General features: G+C 42.7%; 1 protein-coding gene across 8 annotated transcripts in view; it reads left to right on the forward strand.

Moving 5' to 3' along the window:
• The window catches only part of cysltr1 (cysteinyl leukotriene receptor 1), a 34,002-nt gene extending 14,408 nt beyond the window's left edge, over positions 1-19,594 (forward strand). For 3 of the 8 annotated variants that reach the window (XM_045717784.1, XM_045717782.1, XM_045717783.1), the window contains exons 3-4: positions 16,248-16,473; positions 16,710-19,594. In XM_045717784.1, coding sequence (XP_045573740.1) covers positions 16,248-16,473; positions 16,710-17,477 — 994 coding nt within the window. In that variant the 3' untranslated portion in view covers positions 17,478-19,594. Of the gene's footprint in view, positions 1-6,711; positions 7,347-16,247; positions 16,474-16,709 lie in introns of those variants that run through there. The other 5 variants (XM_045717780.1, XM_045717781.1, XM_045717779.1 and 2 more) reach the window with 3 other exon arrangements.
• Positions 19,595-23,909: the final 4,315 nt, after the last annotated feature.

Genomic DNA, 23,909 nt, shown 5'->3' on the forward strand with positions numbered 1-23,909 from the left:
TCACACCACTGGAAATGACGTGGAAACAGCATTGATTCAATCAGTGTGTCCAGTGGATAGATAGCAGAGAACATGCCTACCATTTACCCTCACTCAGTCCTCAGGCAGACCAGAGCCATAGATATGCAGTTTTGCAAACTGTTCTTCGCCATCAAATCAGATTTTATTTGCCACTTGCTTCGTAAACAACAGGTGCAGACTAACAGTGAAATGCTTACTTACGGGCCTTCACAACAATGCAGAGAGAAAGACAATAGAGAAACTATAGAAAAGTAAAAACATGTAATCATACAAATAATAATAAATACACAATGAGTAATGATAACTTGACTATATACACGGTAGCAATACCAAGTCGATGTGCTGGGGTAGGAGGTAATTGAGGTAGATACAGTATGTGCTGGGGTAGGAGGTAATTGAGGTAGATACAGTATGTGCTGGGGTAGGAGGTAATTGAGGTAGATGCAGTATGTGCTGGGGTAGGAGGTAATTGAGGTAGATACAGTATGTACTGGGCATTCGGAAAGTATTCAGTATTCAGACCTCTTGACATTTTCCACATTTTGTTACGTTACAGCCTTATTATAAAATGTATTGAAAACAAAAATCCTCATCAACCTACACACAATACCCCACATCAAAGCTAAAACAGGTTTAGACATTTTTGCAAATGTATTAAGAATTAAAAACATATCACATTTAAGTATTCAGACCCTTTTCTCAGTACTTTGCTGAAGAACCTTTGGCAGCGATTACAGCCTCAAGTCTTCTTGGGTATGACGCTACAAGCTTGGCACAATCCTGTATCAGAGCTCTACGGACAATTCCTTCGACCTCATGGGTTGGCTTTTGCTCTGAAATGCACTGTCAACTGCGAAACCTTGTATAGACAGGTGTGTACCTTTCCAAATCATGTCCAATCAATGGAATTTACCACAGGTGGACTCCAAGTTGCAGAAACATCTGAAGTCTCATAGCAAACGGTCTGACTACTTATGTAAACAAGGTATTTCTGTTTTTTTATTTTGTAATACATTTGCAAAAATTTCAAAAAACATGTTTCCGCTTTGTCATTATGGGGTATTGTGTGTAGATTGATGAGGGGGAAAAAAAGTATTTATCAATATCAGAATAAGGCTGTAAAGTAACAAAATGTAGAAAAATTCAAGGGCTCTGAATACTTTCCGAATGCACTGTATATACACTGAGTATAACAAACATTAGGAACACCTTCTCCTTAGCCCTTAACAGCCTCAACTTGTTGGTGTCGAAAGCGTTCCACAGGGACGCTGGCCCATGTTGACGCCAATGCTTCCCACGTTGGTATCAAGTTGGCTTGACGCTGTTTGGCTGGTGGATCATTCTTGATACAAACAGGAAACTGTTGAGTGCGAAAAAAACCCAGCAGCGTTGCAGTTCTTGACACAAAACGGTGCGCCTGGCACCTACTACCATACCCCGTTCAAAGGGGCTAAAGTCTTGCCCATTCACCCTCTGAATGACACACAGACACAATCCATGTCTGAATTGTGTCTTTACTTAAACATCCTTCTTTAACTTGTCTCCTCCACTTCATCTACACTGACTGAAGTGGATTTAACAGCTGACATCAATAAGGGATCATTGGTTTCACTTGGATTCACCTGGTCAGTCCATGTCACCTGGTCAGTCTATAACTAGGAATTTGTATTTATTTGTGTTGCTTCACAGTCCCCACTGTTCCATAAGGTGTATCTTTATCTGTTTTTTTAAATATAATTTTACTGCTGTCATGAGTTACTTGATATGTTATATAGTTCCATGTAGTCATGGCTCTATGTAGTACTGTGCGCCTCCCATAGTCTGTTCTGGACTTGTGGCATGTGGGGTACGCATGGGTGTCTGAGCTATGTGCTAGTCGTTTAAACAGACAGCTCTGTGCTTTCAACATGTAAATACCTCTCACAAATACAAGTATTGATGAAGTCAATCTCGCCTCCACTTTGAGCCAGGAGAGATTGACATGCATATAATTAATGTTTTCTCTCTGTGTCCATCCAAGGGCCAGCCGTGCTGCCCTGTTCGGAGCCAAATGAAATTTTGGCACCTGACCACACGACTGAACAGTATTCCAGGTGTGACAAAACTAGGCCCTGTAGGACCTGCCTTGTTGATAGTGTTGTTAAGAAGGTAGAAACTAGGGCCTGTAGGACCTGCCTTGTTGATGGTGTTGTTAAGAAGGTAGAAACTAGGCCCTGTAGGACCTGCCTTGTTGATAGTGTTATTAAGAAGGTAGAAACTAGGGCCTGTAGGACCTGCCTTGTTGATGGTGTTGTTAAGAAGGTAGAAACTAGGCCCTGTAGGACCTGCCTTGTTGATAGTGTTATTAAGAAGGTAGAAACTAGGGCCTGTAGGACCTGCCTTGTTGATAGTGCTGTTAAGGTAGAAACTAGGGCCTGTAGGACCTGCCTTGTTGATGGTGTTGTTAAGAAAGTAGAAACTAGGGCCTGTAGGACCTGCCTTGTTGATGGTGTTGTTAAGAAGGTAGAAACTAGGCCCTGTAGGACCTGCCTTGTTGATAGTGTTGTTAAGAAGGTAGAAACTAGGCCCTGTAGGACCTGCCTTGTTGATAGTGTTATTAAGAAGGTAGAAACTAGGGCCTGTAGGACCTACCTTGTTGATAGTGTTATTAAGAAGGTAGAAACTAGGGCCTGTAGGACCTGCCTTGTTGATAGTGTTGTTGAGAAGGTAGAAACTAGGGCCTGTAGGACCTGCCTTGTTGATGGTGTTGTTAAGAAGGTAGAAACTAGGGCCTGTAGGACCTGCCTTGTTGATAGTGTTGTTAAGAAGGTAGAAACTAGGGCCTGTAGGACCTGCCTTGTTGATGGTGTTGTTAAGAAGGTAGAAACTAGGGCCTGTAGGACCTGCCTTGTTGATGGTGTTGTTAAGAAGGTAGAAACTAGGGCCTGTAGGACCTGCCTTGTTGATGGTGTTGTTAAGAAGGTAGAAACTAGGGCCTGTAGGACCTGCCTTGTTGATGGTGTTGTTAACCTCTATGGGCTAGGTGGGACGCTAGCGTGCCACCCGTGGTGCACTCCATCAACAGCAGGTGCATTTCAAGAGCGGCAAATTTGAATCCAAATAAATGTCAAAATTCAAATTTTTCAAACATACAACTATTTTACACCCTTTGAAAGATAAACATCTCCTTAATCTAACCACGTTTTACGATTTCAAAAAGGTTTTACGGTGAAAGCATAAATTTAGAGTATGTTAGGACAGTACATTTACAAGAGTTGTGTGTAATGTTTTGTCAAGTCAAAGACAGGGTCACCAAAACCATAAAACCAGCTAAAATGATGCACTAACCTTTTACAATCTCCATCAGATGACACTCCTAGGACATTATGTTAGACAATGCATGCATTTTTAGTTCTATCAAGTTCATATTTATATCCAAAAACAGCGTTTTACTATGGCATTGATGTTGAGGAAATCGTTTCCCTCAAATAACCGGCAGTCAAGTCAGCGTCACAAATTAAATAATTAAAATTAGAAAACATTGGTAAAATATTATATTGTCATTTAAAGAATTATAGATTTACATCTCTTGAACGCAATCAACTTGCCAGATTTAAAAATAACCTTACTGGGAAATCACACTTTGCAATAATCTGAGCACTGCGCCCAGAAAAATACGCGTTGCGATACAGACTAGACGTCATGTTGGGGAGATCTAAAATCGAAAATACTATGTAAATAATCCATTACCTTTGATTCTCTTCATCAGATGTCACTTCCAGGTATCACAGGTCCATAACGAATGTAGTTTTGTTCAAAAAAGCTCATCATTTATGTCCAAAAATCTCCGTCTTGTTAGCACATGATCTAAGCCAGCCGGACTTCTCGTCATGAACGAGGGGAAAAAATATATTTACGTTCGTTCAAACATGTCAAACGTTGTATAGCATAAATCATTAGGGCCTTTTTTAACCAGAACATGAATAATATTCAAGGTGGACGAATGCATACTCTTTTATAACGTATTGGAACGAGGGTACCCAACATGAACTCGCGCCAGGTGTCTAATGGGACATCATCGTTCCATGGCTCTTGTTCGGTCAGATCTCCCTCCAGAAGACTCAAAACACTTTGTAAAGGCTGGTGACATCTAGTGGAAGCAATAGGAAGTGCCAAAATATTCCTCAGCCCCTGTGTTTTTCAATGGGATAGGTTTAAAGTCAATACAACACATCAGGTATCCACTTCCTGTCAGAAAATGTCTCAGGGTTTTGCCTGCCAAATGAGTTCTGTTATACTCACAGACACCATTCAAACAGTTTTAGAAACTTTAGAGTGTTTTCTATCCATATATAATAAGTATATGCATATTCTAGTTACTGGGTAGGATTAGTAACCAGATTAAATCGGGTACATTTTTTTTATCCAGACGTGCAAATGCTGCCCCCTAGCCCTAACAGGTTAAGAAGGTAGAAACTAGGGCCTGTAGGACCTGCCTTGTTGATGGTGTTATTAAGAAGGTAGAAACTAGGGCCTGTAGGACCTGCCTTGTTGATGGTGTTGTTAAGAAGGTAGAAACTAGGGCCTGTAGGACCTGCCTTGTTGATAGTGCTGTTAAGAAGGTAGAAACTAGGGCCTGTAGGACCTGCCTTGTTGATAGTGTTGTTAAGAAGGTAGAAACTAGAGCCTGTAGGACATGCCTTGTTGATAGTGCTGTTAAGAAGGTAGAAACTAGGGCCTGTAGGACCTGCCTTGTTGATAGTGCTGTTAAGAAGGTAGAAACTAGGGCCTGTAGGACCTGCCTTGTTGATAGTGCTGTTAAGAAGGTAGAGCAGCACTTTATTATGGACAGACTTCTCCCCATCTTAGCTACTGTTGTATCAATATGTTTTGACCATGACAGTTTACAATCCAGGGTTACTCCAAGCAGTTTAGTCACCTCAACTTGCTCAATTTCCACATTATTTATTACAAGATTTTGTTGCGGTCTAGTGAATGACTTGTCCTAATTACAACGCTTTTACTTTTTGAAATATTTAGGACTAACTTACTGCAGCTCTTTGTTGAGTGTTGCAATCATTTCAGTCGCTGTAGTAGCTGATGTGTATAGTGTTGAGTCATCTGCATACATAATAATGTGACTAGGATAGATAACCAGTAGCAGCAGCGCATGTGAATGCAGATAGGTAAATAGCTACCCGGACAAGCTATTTAACAGTCTTATGACTTGGGGGGAAGAAGCTGTTCAGGGTCCTGTTAGTTCCAGACTTGGTGCATTGGTACTGCTCGCCGTGCGGTAGCAGAGAGAACAGTCCATTACTTGGGTGGCTGGAATCTTTGACAATTTTTAGGGCCTTCCTCTGACATCACTTGGTATAGAGGTCTTGCATGGCAGGGAGCTCACCCTCAGATCTGAGGGTCCATGACAAATCTTTTCAGTCTGGGACCCATGTCGACCAAAAGGTTATACTTTTGAATTATCTGTACTGTGAGCGGACCAAGTACTTTGAGGTTGCTCTAAAGGGAAAGGTGGAATAAACTAGTCGGGAGGAATAAACTAGTCGGGAGCAGGTTTTCTTACATTGAACAATGTTCTCTATTGAGGTATTTGTTTCTTCTCAAACAATCCCACACATTCAAGGATAATCTCACACGGAAAACACAAATATTCTTCTTTACAGGAACAACGAACACAAGGTGAGTAACTTTTAACTATAACATAAATTACGGGCGTGTCACCACCTTAAATACATAAAATAAGTATACTTTTTTTGTTATTGGTACACTCAGGTTCCCTTTATCTAATATTAGGTTTTGGTTGAAGATCTGATAACATTCAGTATCAAAAATAAAGAAAATCATGGCACCATAGGTGATCCTCGTGTCCAGGTGGGATAGGGCAGTGTGGGAGCCTCGACTGTGGACCTGTTGGGGTGGTATGATTCAGTATTGCCTCGAAGCAAGTATAGAAGGCATTTAGCTCGTCTGGTTGGCACACATCACTGGGCAGCTCGCGGCTTGGTTTCCCTTTCTAATCCGTGATAGTTCGCAAGCCCTGCCACATCTGCTGAGTGTCGGAGCCAGTGTAGTAGGATTCGATCTTAGTCCTGTATTGACGCTTTGCCAGTTTGATGGCTCGTCAAAGGTCGTAGCATTGTATTTCTTATAAGCGTCCGGAATAGTGTGAAAGCAGCAGCTCTAGCCTTTAGCTCAGTGCTGATGTTGCCTGTAATCCATGGCTTCTGGTTGGGTTATGTACGTACGGTCACTGTGGGGACTATTACGTTACCCCACAAGAAAACCAAAAATGCTGCTCAAATAGAATGGGGAACTAACAAAGGGTCACTGACAACAACCAAAATGAAACGGGTGGTTGTTTTAGGAGGGATTCTAAAAGACACTCATGGGGGACTTCACTGAAAGTTGACTGGAACCTAAGACACACCCACCCTGAGCGCCCACTAAATCTACCCACTAGGAGGGAAACAAAAGAAAAACCCACACCATACTTTCTCAACGCTATACACATCAGCAACTACAACTAATGAAATGACTGCAACACTTAACAAAGAGCTTCAGTTAGTTTCAGAACGGGTCTCAAGGAATACGTTAGTCCTAAAAAAAAATAAACAATAAAATAAAAGCATTGTATTTGGGACGAATCATTCACTAAACCCTAACCTCTTGGAATGAATGTGGAAATTGAGCACATTGAGGTGACTAAACTTCTTGGTGTAACCCTAGATTCTAAACTGTCCTGGTCAAAACATGGTTATACAACAGTAGCTAAGATGGAGAGATGTCTGTCCATTCTACATTTTTAAATTTAACTTTATTTAACTAGGCAAGTAAGTTAAATAAAAGCAATGCTCTGCCTTACCAGCACTATCAACAAGGCAGGTCCTACAGGCTCTAACACCTGGACTACTGCTCAGTCGTGTGGTCAGGTGCTACAGAGGGACCTCGGAAAATTACAATTGGCTCAGAACAGGGCAGCACTGGACTGTGAAGAGCTACAGAAGACACATGAATACGCACAAACATGGATAATGACGCCGAAGGAGATGGCCACCATTTTACGATCCCATAACCTATTGTGTATGTTTTTTCGTGTTATTTGTAACTTATTTTGAACATTATGTTTCTGCCACCGTGTTTTATGACCAAAAAGAGCTTCTTGATATCAGGGCAGCAATTACTCAACCTGTACTGGAGGAATTCGTCTTCGAGTCGGATGGAAAGGATTTACTCCAGACACCCGACAGGCCCTCATCCCCGTCATTCACAGGAGGAAAAGATGAAGATATCGTCGTCCGGATGCCTTGTAAGGATCCGTCACTGAGAGGGTAATCTACCTTTACGATCGGTCCTATTAGCCAACGTACAAATCAAATCAAATGTATTTATATAGCCCTTCTTACATCAGCTGATATCTCAAAGTGCTGTACAGAAACCAAGCATAAAACCCCAAACAGCAAGCAATGCAGGTGTAGAAGTCAGATGCAGGAGAGCAGAGTGTAGTAACAGGCACACTTTTTATTCCGGTCCAAAACGAAAGCACATAAGTACATAAACGTGCCCAAAACACGGAACATGAACAAAAGCCTGGTGCGTGACAAATACCCACATAACATAAAACAATTTCACACAAAGACATGGAGGGGAACAGAGGACTAAATACATGCAGTGTGATTAGGGAATGAAAACCAGGTGTGTATGGAACAAGACAAAACAAATGGAGCGGCGATGGCTAGAAAGCCGGTGACGCCGAACGCTGCCCGAACAAGGAGAGGAGCCGACTTCAGCGGAAGTCATGACAGTACCCCCGCCCTCTTGACGTGCGGCTCCAGCGGCGACGGTGAAACTCCCGCAGCAGTTCAGGGTCCAACACATCCGCAACCAGGGCCCAGCACCCCTCCTTCGGACTGTACCCCTCCCACTCCACAAGGTACTGAAGGCCCCCTGCCTGATGCCTCGAATCCAGGATGGAATGAACGGAGTACGCCGGGGCCCGCTCGATGTCCAGAGGGGGCGGAGGAACATCCCGCAACTCAGATTCCTGGAGCGGACCAGCCACCACCAGCCTGAGGAGAGACACATTGATCAAGGGGTTAATACGGCAATCAGAGGGAAGCTGTAGTCTGTAGCACACCTCGTTCACCCTCCTCAGGACTTTGAATGGCCCCACAAACTGCGGACCCAGCTTCCGGCAGGGCAGGCGGAGGGGCAGGTTTCGGGGCGAGAGCCAGACCCGGTCCACTGCGGTGACGGTCTGCGCTGGTCTTTTGGCGAAAGCGCGGTTCGCTGAAGGTGAACATGGGCGGCCTCCCATGTCTCCACCGTGCACCTGAACCAGTCATCCACCGCAGGAGCCTCGGTCTGACCCTGATGCCACGGCGCCAGAACCGGCTGGTACCCCAATACGCACTGAAAGGGGAATGCGAGTTCTGCACGAACGGCGCCCACTGCCCCGGCCGGTCCTGGCAATAGGACTGCAGAAACCTGCCCACATCCTGGATAACTCTCTCTACCTGCCCGTTTCTCTCGGGGGGGGGGGGAAACCCGAGGTAAGGCTGATCGAGACCCCCAGACGTTCCATGAACACCCTCCAGACTCTCGACGTGAACTGGGGACCCCGATCAGACACTATATCCTCAGGCACCCCGTAGTGCCGGAAGACGTGAGTAAACAGGGCTTCCGCAGTCTGTAGGGCCGTAGGAAGACCGGGCAGAGGGAGGAGACGACAGGACTGTAGTGTACCCCCGGTTAGAGGACAGGAGCAGGTACCCCGGTTAGAGGAGTCGAGGAGCACTATACACACACGAACATATGCACTATACACACACGTACACACAGATTTTGTACTGTAGATATCTGGTAGTGGTGGAGTAGGGGCCTGAGGACACAGTGTGTTATGAAATCTGTGAATGTACTGTAATGTTTTGAAAAACTACTTTAATTTTGCTGGACCCCAGGAAGAGTAATGGGGATCTTATGGGGATCCATAATAAATACAAATACAAATGAAGCCGGTGACTGATGTGGTAAACTCCTCAATGCCTTCGGATGAATCCAGGAACATATTAAAGTCTGTGCTAGCCGAAACAGTCCTGTAGCTTAGCATCCTCTCAATCAGATCACTTCCTTATTAACCTGTTATGGCTAGGGGGCAGTATTTTCACGGCTGGATAAAAAACGTACCCGATTTAATCTGGTTACTACTCCTGCCCAGTAACTAGAATATGCATATAATTATTGGCTTTGGATAGAAAACACCCTAAAGTTTCTAAAACTGTTTGAATGGTGTCTGTGAGTATAACAGAACTCATTTGGCAGGCCAAAACCTGAGAAGATTCCTTACAGGAAGTGCCCTCTCTGACCATTTCTTGCCCTTCTACACTCTCTTTATTGAAAACTGAGGATCTCTGCTGTAACGTGACACTTCCTATGGCTCTCAGAAGGCGGCAGAATGTTGAATGATGACTTTGCAGGCCATGGCTGAAAAACAGTAGCGCATTTGGATAGTGGTCGATCAGAGAACAATGAGACTGGGGGCACGTGCACGAGAAGACTCTATTTTTATTTTCAGTCTTTGAATGAAAACAACGACTCCCGGTCGGAATATTATCGCTTTTTTTACGAGAAAAATTGCATAAAAATTGATTTTTAAACAGCGTTTGACATGCTTCGAAGTACGGTAATGGAATATTTTGACATTTTTTGTCACTTAACGCGCCGGGCGCGTCAACCTTCGGATAGTGTCTTGAACGCACAACAAAACGCCGCTATTTGGATAGAACTATGGATTATTTGGAACCAAACCAACATTTTACATTTTAGTCATTTAGCAGACGCTCTTATCCAGAGCGACTTACAGTAGTGAATGCATACATTTCATACATTTTTTTTTTTTTTTTTTTTTATTCCCCCGTACTGGTCCCCCGTGGGAATCGAACCCACAACCCTGGCGTTGCAAACACCATGCTCTACCAACTGAGCCATGGGAGTGCATTCTGACGAAGAACAGCAAAGGTAATTCAATTTTTCTGATAGTAATTCTGAATTTGGTGAGGGCCAAACTTGGTGGGTGTCAAAATAGCTAGCCTGTGATGGCGAGCTATCTACTCAGAATATTGCAAAATGTGCTTTCACCGAAAAGCTATTTTAAAATCGGACATAGTGATTGCATAAAGGACTTCTGTATCTATAATTCTTAAAATAATTATGTTTTTTGTGAACGTTTATCGTGAGTAATTTAGTAAATTCACCGGAAGTTTCGGTGGGTATGCTAGTTCTGAACGTCACATGTGTCGTGTCGTGTCTTTGGCTATGCCGGATTAAGTGATATGACATGCTAACCTATAAAATCCTTTCTCTGTAATTAATATTACCTGATTTAAGCTAATCATGTAAATGTAATTAACTAGAAAGTCGGAGCACCACGGAAGAACGTTTATAGAGCCGTTATCTTCCGAATAAACTCTTAAAATACTTAGTAATATTTTACATCGATAGCAGTCAATATTAACCCTTATCTTATTTTCAGTCTCATAATGAAAGTTGTAAATTCTTGGCTATCTTCACGAACCCTGGCTAACAAGTTGAATCAGCAATACAAAATTGGGTTTAATTATTTATTTACTAAATACCTAAACTAATCACACAATTACAAATACACCGAATACAAATGATGTCATACATGATGGCTGGTTACACAAAGGAAAGGGGGTTGGGCTTGAATGAAAAAGCGGGAAGACTTAGGAACAAAGAAACAGCAGCTATGCTATCGTAAATACATTATCTTATGCATTCTAAATTACCGCCCATTTGGAAAAGGAAAATGCAATAAATATTTACTCTGAGCTGCGCTTCGGTAGATTGGTCGTAGATGCTGGCCGGGTTGGCCAACAGATCTTCCTGTCCTCGGAAGAATGTCTCTGGTGGTAAATTGGATACGTGGTGGTATCTTCGTCTGTCTGTTAGACTGGATCCGTCGTCCGTCCTTTCCTAGCCCCCGTCTTCAGCGGCCGCTGCTAACTCAACGGCTAGGAAGTATCACTTCTGTAGTGATTAAGCTCAAAGTTCATACCATTCGCCACCAAAGCTCACGCCGAGGTTGGCTTAGTTCTGTACTTGACGTGTGTCCTTCTAACGTAGAGGCTGCAGACCTCACGTACTGGAACATGTGTTATCTTTTCGTCAAAGGCTTATATAGTGGAGAGGGGGAAGGATGTGTTTCATCGTTTATAACCCCTGTCTCTTCACAGGGGTGGGCCACTGATCAAGCAGGGCACTTTCCTTATGAAAACCCAATTCTCTCATTTGGAAGCTAAAATTACATTTAATCTCCTAACAAACAATTTCAATATCAAACATTTCAATTGCATAACAATTCCATGTTACTCTGATAACTAGAGGGTGTATACTTTCTCAGGTACAGTTTGTCGTCCTGTCATCAGTCATAATGTCTCAGATGACAACCGAACTGACATCCATACTCATTACGTTCCCAAGCATGTTTCCAACTGGTTTTATTACCAAAATATGGTTCCTTTTCCCCATTTGTTTGATGTTCCCAGACTCTCTATATTTAACACAGGCTATTCAAGTCCTTCAGTAGGGTCAGAAAGAGAGGGGAAGGGAGAAAGGTATTTATGGGGGGGTCATAAACCTTACCCACAGGCCAACGTCATGACACATGCTAATGTAAAAAGCTGTTTTTTGATATAAATATGAACTTGATTGAACAAAACATGCATGTATTGTTTAACATAATGTCCTAGGAGTGTCATCTGATGAAGATCATCAAAGGTTAGTGCTGCATTTAGCTGTGGTTTGGGTTTATGTGACATTCTATGCTAGCTTGAAAAATGGGTGTCTGATTATTTCTGGCTGGGTACTCTGCTGACATAATCTAATGTTTTGCTTTCGTTGTAAAGCCTTTTTGAAATCGGACAGTGTGGTTAGATTAACGAGAGTCTTGTCTTTAAAATGGTGTAAAATAGTCATATGTTTGAGAAATTGAAGTAATAGCATTTCTAAGGTATTTGAATAACGCGCCACGGGATTCCACTGGCTGTTACGTAGGTGGGACGAAATCGTCCCACTGGCCCTAGAGAAGTTAAACAAATTAAAGCTAAGAACTTTATCTACATTTTGTATCCCAGGTTCCCAGAACATTCCCTATCAAAAGAATTTCATGTGTTTATTGAAACTTCCAAAATGCCATGTGTGTATACCCCTTTAAGATATCCTGTCCCTAGGAAAAAATGTTTTCTCCAAAGAGAGCTAAGCGCTCCTTTTCCCATAAAATAACCACTTGGTCAGCGTTTCATCCTACGACACTGATTCAAAAACCCAAAAGTTGACTATAAACAAAACCTAATAATACTTATAATTCCATTGTACTCCCCCCAATCATTCGTTTTAAACTTCCTCAATGGTTTATGTGATTGAACATGCCTTTCATTCCTCCTCTGAGTCTGGCTGTGGGCGCCAGACCTTCTCTCTGTATTTGTCTCGACCCCCTTTCTGGCCTTTCTTGTCTCTGTTTTTGTTACAATCTTTACGAGAATGGTTTCCCTCCTTGCAGTGGTTACACGGTGCTTTACAATGTCTAGCAAGTTGTCCTAGCTTGTGACAATTGAAACACTTGTATTCCTCTTTCTCTCCTTTCCTGCTATTCTGTTCTCTTTTGTCACCTCTACCATTCCCTGCAATCTCTCCTAGAGTGGCCATCAAATACTCTGCTCCTTTCCTTCTTCTCTTTCTCACATTTGCCATGCTGCTCATAGTGTACTGCATATCTCTTTATATTGCAGTTGTAGCACTTCCTGTCCTCGGGTTCTATCCACTTTCTACATAAGTTTGTTAAAACCTGTCCTCCTTCCTGTACCTCTTCCTCTCTACTTCCCTTGGCTCCCTGAGGACCAGCATATGGGGGAGGGGGTATTGGTATGGGCGGCACTTGATGTGGTTGCCTCCGTCTCACTACCACCACCTCGTCATCTGGGTTCTCCCGCCACCCCTGGTCAGCCAGGGAGGGGTATAATTTGGGTTTAGATGGTGTCTCTGTGGGAGCCGTGGGAGTCCTCTCTGTCTGCTCCTGGCTACCCAAACCTTCATTCTTAGTAACTCCCTTATTCTTGGCCCCCTCCGCTCTCTTTCTAGCTTCTGCCAGCCATACCCGAGCGATGTCAAGGCCCTCTGTGCGCTGCTTCTCTGTCTTATCCCCACTGACCCTATGTATTTGTTTTACCATTAATTCCAATCTTTCAACATTTAAACATCCATTAAAATCGTATTTCTTCCTCCATTTCGGGCCAAAATAAATGTTCCTCTTTTCTTTTTCCCAGCGTTCATCTCCCGTCAAAAGATCTCCTTAGAGGATTTACTACCCATGTTGTTAAACTCGTATTTATTCTGCTTCTTCTCCCAATCTAGAATTTTAGAAGGATTATTCGTAAGAACCTTAAACTATGTGTTTTAATTTATAAAACTCTGATTCAATTACAATCTGTGTGTACTTGCTATTGATCTCTATGTGTGTGCTGTATTTTCCTTTGTCCATGTCCTACTGGTAATTTCCTCTAGGGTCCCAGAATAATTTCTTTCATGACTTTTGATAGATCCATTATCCATCTCGCACGCAATTATCCTCTTACCCTTGTGGAAACTTCCCAATGTGTCTATGTGTTGTACAATCTATGTGTATCTCTTTCTTGAAACTTTATCTATAGCGGTGACTTTTGATCGGACATTAGGTCGCATACATATGCAACTATAAACTATTTTCCAGGGGTCGTAAAGCCCTAGTTAACAGCCTATTTATCTGTTGCTTCATGTAACTTTTGACTATAATATCTGTATCTCGCTCCGCCATATTAGGTTTCCCTTCTCCCATGGATAATCAGACCTAGGTTGCGCCTCCGGAAGATCTGACCATCCCCTCCTAGACGTATTTAGACAGGCGACCTATATTAATGTAATAATGTCTCTGACCTCCTCCCTCATAATTATATTACTATATTTCGCCTTCCAATTTACGTTTCCGGCCAATGTCTTTCCACCAATTTTATGTTTTATGTACTCAACATTTAGCTAGTTTATATTGGTAGTGGCCACAGATACCATGGAGTCATTTCGGACCCCTCCTCCTCCTGTTAGGAATCGGGTATAAATCCAATCTTCCATTTGCACAGAATACTTGGTTCCCTTTAAAACATTTTTCTTCACACAAACTTATAAAGACAGGTCACCAGATACAAACTCCCTTCCGGATAGTTCCAGTGTCTAACACCGAGTACATTAAAATCCTCTACTTGCTCCCGCCTTTCACTCTCACATCAATCGCTTTTGCCTTTCACACTCACATCAATCGTTTCCTCATTTAATGCCAACACCCAATTGTGTCCCTTATTCCATCATGCAATGTAGACACACCGGTGTATTCCTCATTTCACCATGCAACGCAGACACACAGGTGTATCACTCATTCCTTATTTAATGTAATCATACAGGTGCTATTCCCCAAAACAATGAATAAAGTCTACTAACCTTGTTATTTGCAGCTAAGTTTTTCAATGTTCGTAGAATCTCGTCACCACCTCTGTCGCGTACCAGTTTGCCACCGGCCTGTGAAGAACCCACAGTAAAAGGTCTTTGATTTACGGATATTTCATCCGCACGGTTTCCGTGTCTCCTCGGAACGACAGCGGCAGTTTGAGATCCCGGTCGAAGGACCAATTGTTATAAGAATTTTATATCTAGATGATAATAATCAATTCGCCTTGACTAATGCCCAAGGTTTGTAAGACAATGGGTTAAAATAATTAGGCAAGGACTCAGCTTTCTGCAAAAGGTTTCTGTAGCTTTATTCATGAGAACGTTCTGAGGTCAGGATAACAAGTCATTTTATAGTTCTTGCTTACTTACGCACATGCATTTACACACAAACTGTTGGTGACCTGCATCCCCCATTTGACTTCTCACGCTGTTTATCACATTCTGGCTCAGCCTGTTCCTTTCCTTCAAGGTTAGGAACTCTGAAGTTTTACTCCCTTTACCATCTGTTTCTGTAGCTCTCTATACTAATTGCATACACACACATTTCTTTCCCTCTCCAGTGGTTCCTGGACTTTCTGGAACTAATCAGACCAATCGATCACTACATTGATTATTACATTGATTATTCATTAACCATGCTGTATGACTAATCATACATACATCATGGTTTATTGATTCATTTACCTTTATTAGATAATTCTCTTATCAATATCCCACAAACACAGGTGGGAAAAATGGCTACTTAAATATGATCCCCAATTAGAGACAACGATTACCAGCTGCCTCTAATTGGGAATCATACAAAACACAACATAGAAATAAACAAGACTACCCCCTAGTCACGCCCTGACCTACTACACCATAGAGAAACAAGGGCTCTCTATGGTCAGGGCATGACAGTGGTATGCATATTGGAGTGGGTCTAGGGTTTCTGGGATAATGGTGTTGATGTGAGCCGTGACCAGCCTTTCAAAGCACTTCATGGCTACCGACGTGAGTGATACGGGTCGGTAGTCATTTAGGCAGGTTACCTTAGTGTTCTTGGGCACAGGGACTATGGTTGTCTGCTTAAAACATGTTGGAATTACAGACTTGGACAGGGAGAGGTTGAAAATGTCAGCGACGTTTCTTGCCAGTTGGTCAGCTCATGCTCGGAGTTCACGTCCTGGTATTCCGTCTGGCCTTGTGAATGTTGACCTGTTTAAAGGTCTTACATCAGCTGCGGAGAGCGTGATCACACAGTCTTCCGGAACAGCTGGTGCTCTCATGCATGTTTCAGTCTTATATGCCTCGAAGCAAGCATAGAACTAGTTTAGTTCGTCTGGTAGGCTTGTGTGACTGGGCAGCTCTCGCCTGCGCTTCCCTTTGTAGTCTGCAATGGTTTGCAAGCCCTGCCACATTCTCCGTTCTGTCTGTAACCAGGTGTATCTGTGTGTTACCAGGTGTATTCTACTCTCTGTCTGTAACCAGGTGTATCTGTGTGTTACCAGGTGTATTCTACTCTCTGTCTGTAACCAGGTGTATCTGTGTGTTACCAGGTGTATTCTACTCTCTGTCTGTAACCAGGTGTATCTGTGTGTTACCAGGTGTATTCTACTCTCTGTCTGTAACCAGGTGTATCTGTGTGTTACCAGGTGTATTCTACTCTCTGTCTGTAACCAGGTGTATCTGTGTGTTAACAGGTGCATTCTACTGGCTGTAACCAGGTGTTTGTCTCTCCAGGTGTACTCTACGGTGTACTCTATCATCACGGTGTTCGGCCTGGCCGGTAATGGTTTTGCCCTGTTGGTTCTGGTTAAAACATTCCGTCAGCGTTCTGCGTTCCACATCTACATGTTGAACCTGGCCGTGTCCGACCTGCTGTGTGTCTCCACGCTGCCGCTACGGGTCCTCTACTACGTTAATAAGGTAGGACTATTTCTACTTCTTGTTTTCCTGGGGGGTTGTGCTCTGGAACAGCATTTTGGACAAATTCAATCAAAGCTGAGTTGTCGACAAGCGCATTTCACTTTACTTTTACAGCTAATTTACTTCGGGGGAAATTGCCTTTTAAAAGGCACATTGTCGACAATGCACCTTTGAATGAATCCAGGTCTTTGAGATGCTATTAAAATAGATTTGTTGTTTTTGACCCTCTCCCTCAGGGTCAGTGGAACCTGGGAGACTTCCTGTGCAGGGTTTCGTCCTATGCCCTCTACGTGAACCTCTACTGCAGCGTGTTCTTCATGACGGCCATGTCCGTCACGCGCTTCCTCGCCATCGTGTTCCCCGTGCAGAACCTGCGCCTGGTCTCAGAGCGCCGCGCCCGTCTGGTGTGTGTCTGTATCTGGGTGTTCATCTGCACTGTCTCCTCCCCCTTCCTCATGACTGGTCAGCACCACGACCCAGCCACCAATAAGACCAAGTGCTTCGAGCCTCCAGAGCGCAGCACAGGGGGCGGGCTTAACAAGCTCATCATGCTCAACTACTTCTCATTGGTCGTGGGCTTCGTGCTTCCTTTCTTGGTCATCCTGCTGTGCTATGCTGGGATTATCCGGGCCCTGCTGTCACGGCAACACACTGCGCAGCGCCAGAAGGGGGCGGGGTCTAAGGCCATCAGAATGATTGTCATAGTGATGCTGGCGTTCCTGCTGTGCTTCATGCCGTACCACATCCAGCGCTCCGTCCACCTCAGCTTCCTGTCCCAGACTGCCACTTCCTGTTCGGAGCTGGTGTACATGCAGAAGAGTGTGGTGGTGACACTCTGTCTGGCTGCCTCCAACACCTGCTTCGACCCCCTGCTCTACTTCTTCTCTGGAGAGGGCTTCAGACGACGCCTGTCAACCTTCAGGTCCACTAGCAGGACACAGAGACAACCAGCTGCAGAGACAGGGGCACAGCCACCGTTAGGGAGGGGAACACGCTTTGAGTGAGTGAGTGAGTGAGTGAGTGAGTGAGTGACGCACACAAGCCTAAGATCACAATGCCAAGCTCATTTTCATGGTTTGGGCTAGGCCCCTTAGTTCTAGTAAAGGGAAATCTTAACACTACAGCATACAATGACATTCTAGACCATTCTGTAGTTCCAACTTTGTGGCAACAGTTTGGGGAAGGCCTTTTCCTTTTTCAGCATAATGTCCCTATGCACAATGCATATGGAGTTGGTCCCCCTTTGCTGCAATATTGGCCTCACCTCTTCTGGGAAATCTTTCCACTAGAACATTGCTTGCTTGCTTCAATTCAGCCACGAGCATTAGTGAGGTTGGGCGCTGATGTTGGGCGATTAGGCCTGGCTCGCAGTCGGCATTCTAATTCATCCCAAAGATGTTCGATGGGGTTGCGGTCAGGACTCTGTGCAGGCCAGTCAAGTTCTTCCACACTGATCTCGACAAACCATTTCTGTATGGGCCTCGCTTTGTGCACTGGGGCATTGTCATGCTGAAACAGGAAAGGGCCTTGCCCCAACTAAGTTGGAAGCACAGAATTGTCTAGAATGTAATTGTATGCTGTTGCGTTAAGATTTCCATCGCTGGAACTAAGTGGCCTAGCCTGAACCATGAAAAACAACAAATTATTCCTCCTCCACCAAACTTTACAGTTGGCACTATGCATTGGGGCAGGTAGCGTTCTCCTGGCATCCGCCAAACCCAGATTCGTCCATCGGACTGCCAGATGGTGAAGCGTGTTTTCTTGCGCCTACCTAGGTAAAATTCTAGATGGCGGATTAAAACAAGGCTATACCCTCCAGAAATTGACCATTGGACTTAAAAAAATGGCTGATTGACTAAGTTTGTAGGTGCAACAGTTTTTGTTAAATTTATCATTTCAAATCGGCCTCACGTGCACATTTCTGTCCGTTAAGAAACAACGATGTGCTACCTTTTGGTAGCATTTCGGACAATGCTAACATATTTTTTTAGCTGAAACTCAGAGTTCTAACACTGGGTCAGTTGCTTGGCAACAACACAGCTGCTTGCACCATGCTGCCAGTCATAAGAAGTGTATGGAACAAACCAAGACTACTGTATATAGATAGCTTTCGATACCACCATATAGCTGAGGTTAAATCAATACATTTAAAGAGATATTTTTATTAGCTAGGTAGCTAATGCTACCTAGCTAACATTAGCTTGCTTGTACAAAGTCCAGCAGCTAGCCTCTGTAGCTAGCTATCACCAGTCAGCTGAAAGCTAACTAGCAAACAAAGAGACAAATACATGTAGCTAGCTAGCTAACATAATGTTATACCAGTCAGGTGAGAGCTAACATTGGGTAGGTAGCTAACCAATAAGTAAGGAACGCTAGCTAGCTAGCTATATTTTGCCAATAAGATTTTTCACATAATGCTGAAATCATCATGTGTAAACTGCTGATCTACTTACATGTAACCAGAGCACAAACAAACTAGCTAATGTCCTTGGCTGCTATGATAGCCAATTAACTTTAGCTAGCTAAGTAACCTTAGCAAACGTGTATGGCCACTTCATGCATGACAATATATCATAACTATTTAGTTAATGTTAAGTCTAAAACCACCAAACTTTGGGAAACTGCCATACTCATCACGTTTATTTGCATTGATCAAGCTACGGTAATTTACATTTTAGTCATTTAGCAGACGCTCTTATCCAGAGCGACTTACAGTAGTGAATGCATACATTTAATAAATATATTTTTTTTGTACTGGCCCCCCATGGGAATCGAACCCACAACCCTGGCGTTGCACACACCATGCTGGCGTTGCACACACCATGCTGGCGTTGCAAACACCATGCTCTACCAACTGAGCCACAGGGAAGACATGGACTAACATTGCAGTTAGCTATGCTACATATCCTCGACTAAGAAGAACCAAGACCACGACACAAACCATAGCCGAGAAAACGAATTGATTTGTTGAGATACAGTAAGTTAGCGATGTTGAACCGCATATAGTTAAGAACCCCAAACGCACATAGAAACCGAACCTCAGTTGTGCATGCTTACCAGACTGACAGTATTGCTGTTTCAAACATTGGTCGAATAAATACCAGCTCCGGCATAAACTCCCTCTCCTGCCGTCTCGACATTTATAATGCAAATGGTTGCTGACTGATCAACATAGGTGTCAAATTACTTTTCAGTGTGTTCACAGAAAATCTGAAATCGCTATCCGCAAGTAAAACATAGTCAGGGGACTCCACACACTGCACCAGGTTAAAATAACAATATCAGAATCATTGCTTGGTGACTTGCTGTCTACCAGCCTGGTCTCCTCCCACTGGAACATCCAACTCCTCCACTGTGTGATGTCAGAGTTGACCACCGTTCTCCCGGAGAACATTCTGGTGACTACCTCCAAATCAGCTCTCATCTGATGCACCAGGGCCCTTTGTGTGGCCCAAGTCATTTCCCCCGAGTTTGATGAATATGATATACTCACAGTCACATTCTGCCTTGGCGAGAAAGAATATTTCAGAACTCTTCCATTTGAGAACAGCTCATCCATATTTCTCGCTCCTGTAGTCATCCAGCCAGATACATTGTGTAATCACATAGTAAACAGTCATCCAGCCAGATACATTGTGTAATCACATAGTAAACAGTCATCCAGCCAGATACATTGTGTGATCACATAGTAAACAGTCATCCAGCCAGATACATTGTGTGATCACATAGTAAACAGTCATCCAGCCAGATACATTGTGTGATCACATAGTAAACAGTCATCCAGCCAGATACATTGTGTGATCACATAGTAAACAGTCATCCAGCCAGATACATTGTGTGATCACATAGTAAACAGTCATCCAGCCAGATACATTGTGTGATCACATAGTAAACAGTCATCCAGCCAGATACATTGTGTGATCACATAGTAAACAGTCATCCAGCCAGATACATTGTGTAATCACATAGTAAACAGTCACTTCAGTTTGTGTTTCCTTGCTCTTCGCAATTTGCTTTGAGCAATGATCAGTAGGATTATGAGCTAGGATCTTATCAATAAATACAATCAATAAAATGCATGACATTGTGAGGAGAGCATGTGCTATGCTGTATTATAATGTTGCATAATCACCTTCCGGTGTAAAAACCATAGAAATGAAAAACAAAACTAAGTTTAGTGAGAATAGTCATTGGTCTGAAGCCGAAAATGAAAGGAAATTCACGAGCACTGCAATGCCTACTCCGCCCATGCTCATTCAACACTTCTCAGACAGTCTATACTCTTCAAAAGAATAATGGACTTTACTATACCCTGCTATTAAAATTATGTATATATATATCTATCATTTGGCTGTATGTATTTTTAGATATCGGCGTATTGTAAATATGTGTTATTGTTGCATCACAATCTTTGTTGCAAAAAGAAATACAAGTACAAACATAACTTTAAGTACATATTATTTTGACAGAGGTAATAAACTGTCCATTGATCAGCACAGCAATTGATAAAACAGGACCATGTTTGAAACACAAGTGGTTCTGAGTTTGACAGTATTACACAGGTAAGCTAACAGTTACAGAAATCAGAAATGCAGACAGGCTCTATCTATCTGAGCGACTGTGTCCAACACACCACCACCTGCTATGTCGCGCACCTACTAACCAAAAAAGGAATAAAACATGGAATGACATGTTTTGCTAAAGTAAAGGTTTAAGGAAATACAGGCAGGCACCACATTACTACAAGACAAATCAAACCTGATAGTCTTGTAAGTATAAAAGGAAAGCTTGCTTTCATTTAATACAAAAAGCATGAAAAGAGAGCATAATGGGAATATGTCTTACTGTGGTGTGTGGAGAATCCAATCCTTTACCTTGTATGAGGTAAAAATCACATCACCTCCTCTCAGACTATGAATTAGGCTGTTTGAATCCTAAGAAACCTGCCTACACACAGTCTGAAGTACAAAACCAACATAACTACTGTAGTAGGTCAAGGCTGTGTGCTGGAAAGCCCTTGGTAGAGCATGGATGGAATTGGCAATGTGGTGCTCATGTAAATGTCCTATATTTTTGGATTCAGACCAATGCCTATTCTATTAGTTTTTTTGTTTATATATATATATATTTACATACACTACCGTTCACATTTTAGTCATTTAGCAGACACTCTTATCCAGAGCAACTTACAGTAGTGAATGCATACATTTCATACATTTTTTTCTCCGTACTGGTCCACCGTGGGAATCGAACCCACAACCCTGGCATTGCAAACACCATGCTCTACCAACTGAGCCACACGGGACCACATGTTCAATAGTTTAGGGTCACTGAGAAATGTCCTTGTTTTTGAAAGAAAAGCAATTTTTTTGTCCACTAAAATAACATCAAATTGATCAGAAATACAGTGTAGACATTGTTAATGTTGTAAATTACTATTGTAGCTGAAAAGCGGCAGATTTTACATGGAATATCTACATAGGCGTTCAGAGGCCCATTATCAGCAACCATCACTCCTGTGTTCCAATGGCACGTTGTGTTAGCTAATCCAAGTTTATAATTTTAAAAGGCTAATTGATCATTAGAAAAACCTTTTGCAATTATGTTAGCACAGCTGAAAACTGAAGCAATAACTCTGGCCTTCTTTAGACTAGTTGAGTATCTGGAGCATCAGCATTTGTGGGTTCGATTACAGGCTCAAAATGGCCAGAAACAAAGGACTTTCTTCTGAAACTCATCAATCCATTCTTGTTCTGAGAAATGAAGGCTATTCCATGCGAGAAATTGCCAAAAAACTGAAGATGTCATACAATGCTTTGTACAACTCCCTTCACAGTACAGCGCAAACTGGCTCTTTTCACCTTTATTTAACCAGGTAGGCCAGTGGAGAACAAGTTCTCATTTACAACTGCGACCTGGCCAAGATAAAGCAAAGCAGTGCGACAAAAACAACACAGAATTACACATGGGATAAATAGACAAATGTGTGTACAAATGAAGTAAGGCCGTAAGGCAATAAATAGGCTAATAGTGGCAAAGTAATTACAATTTAGCAATTTACACTGGAGTGATATATGTGCAGATGAGGATGTACAGGTAGAAATACTGGTGTGCAGAAGAGCAGAAAAACAAAAACAAATATGGGGATGAGGTAGGGAGTTGGTTGGATGGGCAATTTACAGATGGGCTGTGTACAGCTGCAGCGATCGGTAAGCTGCTCTGACAGCTGATGCATAAAGTAATTAAGGGAGATATGTCTCCAATTTCAATGTTTTTTGCAATTCGTTCCAGTCGTTGGCAGCAGAGAACTGGAAAGAAAGGCGGCCAAAGAGGTGTTGGCTTTGGGGACGACCAGTGAAATATACCTGCTGGAGCACTCTATGGGTGGGTGTTGCCATGGTGACCAGTGAGCTGAGATAAGGCGGAGCTTTACCTAGCAAAGACTTATAGATGACCTGGAGCCAGTGGGTTTGGTGACTAATATGTAGCGAGGACCAGCTAACGAGAGCATACAGGTGGCAGTGGTGGGTAGTTCAGTGAGGGAAAAAAGTATTTGATCCCCTGCTGATTTTGTACATTTGGCCACTGACAAAGAAATGATCAGTCTATAATTTTAATGGTAGGTTTATTTGAACAGTGAGAGACAGAATAACAACAAAAAAATCCTGAAAAATGCATGTCAAAAATGTAATAAAATTATTTGCATTTTAACCTGTTAGGGCTAGCGGGCAGCATTTGCACATCTGGATAAAAAAAATGTACCCGATTTAATCTGGTTACTAATCCTACCCAGTAACTAGAATATGCATATACTTATTATATATGGATAGAAAACACTCTAAAGTTTCTAAAACTGTTTGAATGGTGTCTGTGAGTATAACAGAACTCATTTGGCAGGCAAAACCCTGAGACATTTTCTGACAGGAAGTGGATACCTGATGTGTTGTATTGACTTTAAACCTATCCCATTGAAAAACACAGGGGCTGAGGAATATTTTGGCACTTCCTATTGCTTCCACTAGATGTCACCAGCCTTTACAAAGTGTTTTGAGTCTTCTGGAGGGAGATCTGACCGAACAAGAGCCATGGAACGATGATGGCCCATTAGACACCTGGCGCGCGAGTTCATGTTGGGTACCCTCGTTCCAATACGTTATAAAAGAGTATGCATTCGTCCACCTTGAATATTATTCATGTTCTGGTTAAAAAAGGCCCTAATGATTTATGCTATACAACGTTTGACATGTTTGAACGAACGGAAATATATTTTTTCCCCTCGTTCATGACGAGAAGTCCGGCTGGCTTAGATCATGTGCTAACAAGACGGAGATTTTTGGACATAAATGATGAGCTTTTTTGAACAAAACTACATTCGTTATGGACCTGTGATACCTGGAAGTGACATCTGATGAAGAGAATCAAAGGTAATGGATTAT

The sequence above is a fragment of the Salmo salar genome, chromosome ssa05 (genome assembly GCF_905237065.1).
Source record: "Salmo salar chromosome ssa05, Ssal_v3.1, whole genome shotgun sequence".
Taxonomy (NCBI): Eukaryota; Metazoa; Chordata; class Actinopteri; order Salmoniformes; family Salmonidae; genus Salmo; species Salmo salar.